Source organism: Harpia harpyja, chromosome W (genome assembly GCF_026419915.1).
Source record: "Harpia harpyja isolate bHarHar1 chromosome W, bHarHar1 primary haplotype, whole genome shotgun sequence".
NCBI classification, from domain to species: domain Eukaryota; kingdom Metazoa; phylum Chordata; class Aves; order Accipitriformes; family Accipitridae; genus Harpia; species Harpia harpyja.
The window spans coordinates 7,916,372-7,926,571 of NC_068968.1; the positions used below are offsets into that span (position 1 = coordinate 7,916,372).

The 10,200-nt window shown below is 41.4% G+C and overlaps 1 protein-coding gene across 1 annotated transcript; it reads left to right on the forward strand.

Moving 5' to 3' along the window:
• Positions 1-776: 776 nt before the first annotated feature.
• On the forward strand, positions 777-5,410 carry LOC128136038 (protein patched homolog 1-like). The gene is made up of 3 exons (XM_052775130.1): positions 777-830; positions 2,999-3,253; positions 4,354-5,410. The coding sequence occupies exons 1-3, from the start codon at positions 777-779 to the stop codon at positions 4,879-4,881; spliced, it is 837 nt and encodes a 278-aa protein (XP_052631090.1). The 3' UTR covers positions 4,882-5,410.
• The last annotated feature ends 4,790 nt before the right edge of the window (positions 5,411-10,200 follow it).

Consider the following 10,200-nt stretch of genomic DNA (forward strand, 5'->3'; position numbering starts at 1 on the left):
CTATTACTCAGTAGGATGCCTGAAACTTACTATAGAATGGGCAGCATTTTCTTTGCAGAAAGATGGTTCCTGTGTTGTAAAAAGGCTGCAATTTGAGCTATTTAGTAAAACTGTAACTCACAGAATTCCTAGGTGGAAAGTTGTGATTAATGAACGGCAAGGGAAAGCCTTACCTTACGCTGGAGATTCAATAGAGATTCCACTGTAAGATGCAGAAGTATTTCAACGCTGGATTAGCTGCTGGGAGATGTGGAATTCTTTCCCTTTCTCGCTAAAATTATTTAACTTCTACATCCTTTTCTTTATTTGTTTGCTTCTTGCTGGGTTTTTGCTAATGGAGGGCCCTTTTCTTTGTATATGTGCTTTCAATCCATTCAGTCATTCACTGCACATTCCATATTTTTCTATTTGTGTAATGCATTCATAAATAACATTACGAGCTGCCAGAGTCTGGAAAATTAACAAATTTAATTTCCTTCCTTTCTTTTATCAACTAATACTTTGGGTTGTGTGATGTACATTCTCTATTCCAAAGGGTAAAAAAAACAAACCCAAAAAACCCTATATAAAGAAAGTGATATAATTATTTAGTACAATATTAGTAATATTGGAGATGTAATTTAGTATATGTATTTTTTAATATTTTTAGCAGTAGTATGTAATCCTTTATTTCTAACAATATTTGTGCCTCTTCTCTTCCCCCTCCCACCCCCTTAAACCCTACTTCAGGTATTTTTTTGCTGTTTTGGCAATCTTAACCATTTTGGGAGTTCTCAATGGATTGGTGCTGCTTCCTGTTCTTCTTTCACTCTTTGGACCCATACCCTGAGGTCAGTAAAACTAATGGTGAACAGAAAGAAATGATAATATTATTTCTCCCCCTGCAACCAACCCCCTTCTCTAGAAACTCTTTATTTTTTAAATTCTCTTGGATTTTTTAAATTTTTACTTTAAGTTTCTTGCCCTAGTTTTAATTTAAATCTTTATTAAATGTTATGTTTGTTTGTTTATTTGATATTCTTCTACTTTCTTATAGTTTTAAAGTATGTTTTTTAATAAGTATTGTTTTAGAGGCTGCAATCAACAAGCTAGATACAAGTGTAGGTATTAGGTAAGCTTTTAAAAGCAGAATGTCATATGCAAATATAAAACCAGGCTTTTCCCTAAGACTTTGCAAAAGACAGTTCCTTTTGTACACACACCTTCTCCTTTCCTACCCCACTGCCTCTGTTGCTTTCCTCAAAATATTTAACTCAGACCACCAAGGAGGCCTGGTGTGGACTAACATTACACCCAGTGGTGGTCCACAGACCACACCCTGATAACCCATGGCCAGAAGTTTGCCAAAAGGTGCTCCTCCCACCCCCCAGTCCAGTCATCCTCCCTGTGGTACCCTCTTGGCTCAAGCAAAAATCTTGGTGGGTGGAAGGCTCACCTGGATGTTGAGGACCTTTACAGTATAAAACCCAAGTCCAGCAAAAAAGGATTCATAGCTATCATCAAATTTGTATTTGTTTATTCATTACCTACACTTCAGTTAACACAATTATTGTGTTATGTATGGATATCTTTATCATGCATTATTAGAATCATAATGCTATGCTGCATGTTTATATATATGTATGTGTGCGTGTGTGTGCATAGAAAAAAAACACAAGGTATGTATACAGTGCTAGTAATATTTGAGATGTATTTATTTTGGGTCTTAGTATTTGTGGTGGGTTAACTTTGGCTAACAGCCAAATGCCCACTCACCTGCTCACTCACTTCCCCCCTCCTCAGTGGGACAAGGGATAAAAAAAGCTCATGGGTCGAGATAAAGACAGGAGATTGCTTACCGATTACTGTTTTGGGCAAAACAGACTCAACTTGGGAAAAATTAATTTAATTTATTGCCAATTACAATAGATTCAGGTAGTGAGAAACAAAACCAAACATTAAAACTACACCTTTCCTCCCCCTTTCCCATGCCCAACTTCACTCATTCACTCCAGACTCCTCTATCCCCACCCAAGCAGCACAGGGGAAGATTGGAGATGGGGATTATCATCAGTACATAGTGGTTTCTCTCTGCTGCTTCTCCCCTCTCACACTTTTCCCCTGCTCTGGTGTGGGCTCTCCCACAGGCTGCAGTACTTCAGGAAAAAAATAACTGCTCCAGCATAGGTCTTCCATAGGCTGCAATGAATATCTGCTCTGGTGCCATGGAGCACCTCCTCTTCCTTCTCTGACCTTGGTGTTCCCTCTGCTGTTTTCCTCTCTGTCTGGCGATTTCTGCCCTTTCTTAGATATGTTTTCACAGAGGCACCACCAGCTTCACTGACTGGCTTGGCTGTGGCCTGCAGTGGGGCTGTTGTGGAGCTGGCTGGACTTGGCTCTGTCCAGCACAGGGCAGCCCCTCACCTCTTCCCACAGAGGCCACCCCTGAAGACCCCCCCCTCCTGCTACCAAAGCCTTGCCACATACATCCAATACAGTGTTAATAAAACAGTTTTGACAAAAATACATATCTCTTATATTCCTAGCAGTATACATGGCCTGTCCCTTATTCAAATATATATGTATGTATGTGCGTATATTGCAATTATGTGTGTCCATCTCTCTCTGCAACCAGCCACTGAACCATACTATACATACACATTTGAGATGATTTATGAAATCACGCTGAGGGGGGAGGCAAGTCAGGAATTATTTGTATATTTATAAGTATAAGCATGTTCATGTACATATATGCACTTGCTGAGACAATGATACATAGAGGGATTATTATAATCCTATTTGCATACATCTCCAGAGATGGAGATCATGGTCTCTCTTTCTTTCATGCATTTTTTCAGTGTAATACAGTGTTGATCAGAAAACTAGTGTTAAGGTTCTCATGGCATGAAAAGGTGTATTTGGCTAAAGAATATTTCTACCAAGTGCTAATAATAATAAGGGTAATGCTAATTGAATGATACTGAATGCTTGTAATTATAATTATCATTGTCATTATCAGGTTTCTCCAGCCAGTGGACGAAACAGATTACCTACTCCATCTTCTGAGCCACCCCTTAGCATCGTGAGGTTTGCACTGCCACCCGGGCACACAAACAATGGGTCAGATTCCTCTGATTCTAAGTACAGCTCTCAAACTTCAGTGTCAGGCATCAGTGAAGAGCTCCATCAGTATGAGGCTACTCAAGGCTCTGGGGCACCAGTCCATCAAGTAATAGTGGAAGCCACTGAGAATCCTGTCTTTGCAAGATCCACTGTAAGTAGCTCACATATTGACTGGAGGGAGGGCAAGAATATTTTTTTGTTTGGTTGGTTTTTTTTTTAATTTAAATCTATTTCTGTGGGAAGGCTGTAATATTTCTTTCATGTTTCTGGCTGATTATGCTTTGTGACTGTGCCAAAATTTGGAGCACTTGTAGACAGGACGTGAAGGCTTTCCTTTAGAATCAAGTTGGGGGTAAAATTATGGTACCAAAGCTGAGGTCTTCAGCATGTGTAATTGCTGTTATATCATATTAGCACCAGCCACAAGAGAGAGCTCTCAGTCTAGTCAATGACCGTTCTGGGTGACCTCCAGGAAAGAAAGTGGGGAGAGGTTTAAAAGATCCAAACCTCTTCCACACAGCTCCCTGTGGGCCACCATCTCATATACCTCTTCTCTGGACAGCTCACTTGGGGAGAAAGATTGATAGAGCCCAGAAAAAATGAAGTTTCAGGGTTGTATCAAATCTTGGGTCTGTTCCATCTTGCTACTGGATTGGCATAACTGCGATTTCAAAGGAAAGTGAAAAAGCTCCATCTCCTGCTCCCCATGATGCTGCATGCTGAGCTGCAATGTGGATCTCTTTTTGTTCAGCAGAGGCCTAAAAATAGGTACAAGCACAGCCACATTTGAAGTTGGTCACGGTTTATTGACTGATGTGGCTGCTGTGCTTCACACTTTTTAAAGAAATCCAGAAACAGATTCCTACAGTCTGTACAAACTACCCCACTAACATCCTGTGTATGTACCCTGGGTGGAGCCTTTTCCAAATGCCTGCAATTCTGCTTTTTGAACCAGTTAAGATCAAGTGCTTGCTATCCACCCCTTTGAAAAGATGGAGCAGTATGTAGGAAGTGCATATATTTTCAGCTGTAGTCCTGTGTTTATCTGAAGTTATGCTTTCCAGGTTTTAACAACTTCAGACAAAAAATGTCTGGAAAAATCAACAGTTCTAAGACTCCAGAACACTACCTTTATAGAGTTAGAACCAGGACAATACCATTATAAATGTTGTTCCTGGGATAAAATATAAAAGAGTGTAGTATTTGTTTGCCTTGCTTTGTCAGAGGCATAACCATGTGTCTCCCTTTCAGGTGGTTCAGCCAGAGACAAGGTATCAGTCGAATCCCAGATTGCAATCAAATCCAGAGGCTGGCACTCAGCAGGCATGGCATCAGGGCAGACAACCAAAATGGGAAACAACAGAAGGGCTGTGGCCACATCCTTACTGTCCTTGCAGGGACACTTTTGAAATTTCTGCTGAATGGCATTCAGGACCTAGCAATAGAGGTTGCTTGGGCCACAAGGCTCATTCTCATAACATGAGAAGCCCAGTGTTTGGTGCCATGAGTGCCTCAGGACCAGCCTACTGCCAGCCTATCACTACTGTGACTGCCTCAGCTTCAGTGACTGTTGCTGTCCACTCTGTCATGCACAACCACAACTCTTGGAGAGGGAGCTTTCTGTCCTACAAGGGATACTATGAAGCTGATCATGGGCCATTTGAGGACCCCCACATGCCTTTTGATGTGTGGTATGAAAGAAGAAATTCTAAAGTAGAAGTTATAAAACTGCAATATGTTGAATGTGAAGAAAGGATACCTGGCAGCAACTCAGAATAAGGTAGATCTGTCTCCTGTAGCCAGTAGATTTGCCTGTCTTGGAAGATAAGAATTCTCTGAAGTACCTTTCCTTCAGGTAGGTTTACTTCTTAGTCCCTGATCATCTGGAATCTTCTGACCATGAATATAGTACGTTTTGTACTAGAAGTCAGGTTGGACAAGATAGTGCTTTCCAATGCTAAGAAGTTACAATGATCCAAACATAAACTACTCCAAGAGCCTTGCAAAGTGGGTGAGTACATATTATGATCCCAATTTACCAGAAGAGGAAAATGAAGCAAAGATGTTATGTAGCCCATTCAAAGCTATGTGATTGCATTTCCTGTTGATAGATAATAGAATCACAGAATGGTTTGGGTTGGAAAGGACCTTTAAAGATCATCTAGTTCCAACCCCCCTGCCATGGGCAGGAACATCTTTCACTAGATCAGGTTGCTCAAAGCCCATTCCAACCTGACCTTGAACACTTCCAATGATGGGGCATCCACAACTTCTCTGGGCAACCTGTTCCAGTGTCTCACCACCCTCATCGTAAAGCATTTCTTCCTTATGTCCAATCCAAATCTACCCTCTTTCAGTTTAAAACCGTTGCCCCTTGTCCTGTCGCTACAGGCCTTGATAAAAAGTCTCTCTCTGTCTTTATTATAAGCCCCCTTTATATATTGAAAGGCCGCAATAAGGTCTTCCCGGAGCCTTCTCTTCTCCAGGCTGAACAACCCCAACTCTCTCAGCCTTTCTTCAGAGGAGAGGCGTTCCAGCCCTCTGACCATTTTCATGGTCCTCCTCTGGACCCGCTCTAACAGGTCCATGTCTTTCTTGTGCTGGGGACTCCAGCAGAGCTGCTCTCAGTCCCTTCATCCCCCAGCCTGTATTGATACCAGGAATTGCCCTGACCCAGGTGCAGGACCTTGCACTTGGCCTTGTTGAACTTCATGAGGTTTGCATGGGCCCACCTCTCAACCCTGTCAAGGTCCCTCTGGATGGCATCCCTTCCCTCCAGTGTGTTGACCACACCACACAGCTTGGTGTCATCAGCAAACTTGCTGAGGGTGCACTCGATCCCACTATCTATGTCATTAATAAAGATATCAAACAGTACTGGTCCCAGTACAGACCCTTGAGGGACACCGCTTGTTACTGACCTCCATTTGGACATTGAGCCATTGACTGTAACTCTTTCGATGCGGCCATCCAGCCAATTCCTTACTGATCGAACAGTCCGTCCATCAAACCCATATCTCTCCAAGTTAGCACCAAGGATCTTCTGGGGGACCATGTCAAAGGCCTTACAGAAGTCAAGACAGATGACATAAGTTGCTCTTCCCTTATCCATCAAGGCAGTCACTCCATCATAGAAGGCCACCAGATTAGTCAGGCACGATTTGCCCTTGGTGAAGCCATATTGGCTTTCTCGAATTACCTCCCTGTCATCCATATACCTTGACATAGCTTCCAGCTAGCAACATAGCTGGCAGCAAACTTTACTGCCTCCATCTTTCGATATCTGATCAAATATATCAGCCCATATCCCCCAGCAGCTAATCCAGCGTGAAATACTTCTGCATCTTACAGTGGAATCTCTAATTGAATCTCCAGCGTAAGGTAAGGCTTTCCCTTGCCGTTCATTAATCACAACTTTCCACCTAGAATTCTGTGAGTTACAGTTTTACTAAATAGCTCAAATTGCAGCCTTTTTACAACACAGGAACCATCTTTCTGCAAAGAAAATGCTGCCCATTCTATAGTAAGTTTCAGCATCCTACTGAGTAATAGCACTGCACAATAGCAGAATTGCATTGCAGGCTAATCTTTTGTTGAACAATTTAACACCTCTGAATACTGTTGTTTTGCATCAGCCAATTCAAGCATAAAGGCTGAAGTATTATGGAAGAAGAGGAAAGTGCACAAGTGTTTGTCCTTTCCCACCACTGAGGGCTAAGGTCTGGGATCCTTCATGAATACCAAGGTAAACCTGTCAGTAAAAGGAAAGCCTTGCTAGTTGGTATTCAGCACAGCTGGAGCTCAAACTAAATTTAAGGCTGCATTATATCTAATGATTTCAAGAACTCAGCCTTGGGTAAATTCGTGGAGGAGAAGGGGTAGGAGAAGAACTGAGGGCAAGTTTGCTACTAATGGCTCTGCTGACATTAGCTGGCAACAAACTTTACTGCCTCCATGTTTTTACATCTGATCAAATATATCAGGCTCCTGTAAAACTACAAATATCCTGCTACTGTAAACATTTTGGAATTCCTGATCTGCATTAGCAAAAATCGGTGAACCAATCTACTCCACTAAGATAAACCACCAGAACTTTATACTGGGACAGAGATCGACAACAGGCATTAAAACATTTGCATCTCATCCATCTAACATTAGGATAAACAAGAAGATTATAGCTCTGACCACTTGGTGTATACGATGTCTGTTAATTTACTTACTATTCCACACTGTTGGACTAATCTATCCCTTTCTGGAAGTTTGGGGTCATCTTCACCCACTATAACAATGCTCAGGCTCTGATAGTTTATTTTATTTTATTATTTTATTTTTTAAACAAGGTGAACTAATGTCAGATTGTGCTAGAAAACAAGAAACTGATGGGCAAAAAAGTAAAATAAAAGAAGCTGAAAAGTTGAAATGCTCATTTTATATACTAAGAGACTATCCGCTCCAAATTTTGAATGAAGGGCTGCTACAGTCTTCCATTTGCCACGATACAAAAATATGCTTGCCAAATCTTTTGTCTGTTAAGTAGGAAAGTAGCACAGCAAATATACCCCTGTAAATTTAGGCTAAATCTATGAGCAGCCTATATGTCAGTGTGTTCCATCCCTTACAAGATCAGGTCCTAAAAGAATAATTCTACCTTATTTCTTCACCACCAATAAAATAAAATAAAATATACTGACCTGAAAAAAAATACAAGTTCTATTTCAGGGCATGCAATATCTGTATAGTAATAATCCCCATGTAGGTAATGTATTTAGACCTAAGTGTAAACCTCCTACTCCCTGCTTTCTGCAAATCTCTTACATACATACATAAACAAAAAATCCTGATGAGATTTAGCAATCATTCTCTCAGTTCCTGCCTCCGACATTTTGTTGTTGTTGTCAAATGGATGTCAGCTAAGTCTGATTGCCTATCCAGTTTATGTTTGCCTAAGCAGTTAAGTCATCTTTCAGAGCATTTTTATTTGGCCCAGTTCTACCTCAGTTCTGTTTTAGGGCTAGGATTATTATTTTTTTTTCGTGCTGCAGTTTGCCACAAAGGACCTGTGTTACTTCCAAGATTAGCGATTTTGCAGAGCTCCAGAGGTTGTTTGGAATGGATTAGGATCTGTTTCATTGTACTTCTCAAATTCCCCTCAAAAGAAAAACTTGCTCTCCTCTCATACTTGACAAATTCACATTCTTAATTAAATCCACAAGAAAATGTGCCTGTAGTTCTAAACAGAAGAGCCTTCGGACTTTGCTTTACAAAATTTTAATATGAAGTTCTGTGTTCATACTTATGGTTCCCTAGCTCCCAAACAGGGCTTTTTTCCTCACCCATTTATAAATTGCTGTAAACCTCATATAAAGATAGCAAGAGAAGGCCCAGAGAGCATCAGCTGCAGTGTAATTGCAGCATGTTTGTAGCTCCATGTGTCCTTTCCAGGCAAATTGTTGTGCATATGAAAGATCTGGAAGACCTATATCTGGAAGGTTAAAGGTAAAATCCAGCTAATATTGGACAATACTAGCTGCTTCAAACTGACTTAATTCCAGAATTAGCAAACTTTGCTGAAGAGGGCCATTTTTGTTTCCCTTCATGCTGGGAGTCAGATTTTCCTGGAACAGATTTTAATACCAGCAATGAAAATACTACTATGTCTAGCATGTGACAAGGAGTTAATAAAACATAGGGAAAACAGGACCATGACGTAAGCATGCTTGACACACCATATGTAGTAATAAAATGACAGATACACTGAAATGTCTAAATGTTAAAAGCATACTTATTTTTATTTAAAAAAACAAAAAAGTCAAGACACACAAATGCTTTACCTGACAATAAAATCAAACTCCGATCCTGCGAGCATTAACACTCCAAACAGAGTGGACACAGCTCCATCCAACACTGGTGCAAACATATGTTCCAATGCAAGGACAGCCCTACGGTTCTTGTCTCCTACAGCAGTTAAAAATGCCTGTAAAACAATGAAATCCATTTCATTAGAGAGAGACGTACAGCCTTTCAAACAGCTTCTCTCTTAGTATGCGGTTTTTCACCAGTTAATTACTTCAATTTACAGTCCATTAAAGTATCTCTATAGCTGGCTAGACTTCAAGACAAGGTCTGATCCTGCAGTCATACCATATAGCCGCTGCTGAAGTCACATGACCAGAGTAAGCATTGATTACAGAGTCAGAGCCATAGTAATAATTTTGGAAACAATGCATGCCTGCACCAGTAGGCTTTTCATTTGTTTCTCTGTTTGCTTGTTTCCACACGCAAAGATTTCATTTTATAGTAAAAGCACTTCAGGTGTAAAAATTATAGGGCTATTCTTGTCACTCTCACGAGGGCATAGCTTCCATGACTGTCATGGGAAGTTTGCTGTAAAACTAGCCAATACTGATTCAGGTTTTCCTGAATACACTTGGAACAGACCAAGGACTTGCAACTTTTGCTCACGCACACAGTCACGTCCACGGTAGCATTTACTAGAGGATCAAGTCTTTCTGTCACTTTACACAGAAGTGTCCACTGATACAGCGCATTTCTCCTCACAGGTCTGAGGATCCACACTATGAGATATTATACACAGTAAGCACTCAACTGATGGAAAGTTGCCAGTGTATTCAACAGGACCAGTATAAAGTAACACTACTAAGTTGTGTGCTGCTTTTTTTACATTCCTATTTCACTCAAGATGAATGTGTGTGCAACTTTTTCTACTTCAAACCTAGCAGCACTATACTATGCCCAACTATATAGCATACTAGCTAGCAGCACTATATATGCCCAACTCTGTACCTCATCTATGACATGTCCCCGAGGCCAGTCCCCGCGGGCTGTCCCTGTGGCCAGTTCAAACCTTGGGAAGACGCATATAACCAGCCCCTAGGGAGCTCCAGCGACCAGGAGCACTGCAAACAGGGACCATCATCTGAGAGGAGCAGTGCGGAAGTTTGCGTGGAAGGGCGTGTGAGAAGGGCGGCACACTCTACCAGTTGTCAGGCTGCTGCCTGCTTACCCGCAGGCTTTGGCTATGGCCCCAGCGGTCACCCCAGCTAGCTGTTGGCTGTGCAACCCTACCCAACAGCTTGA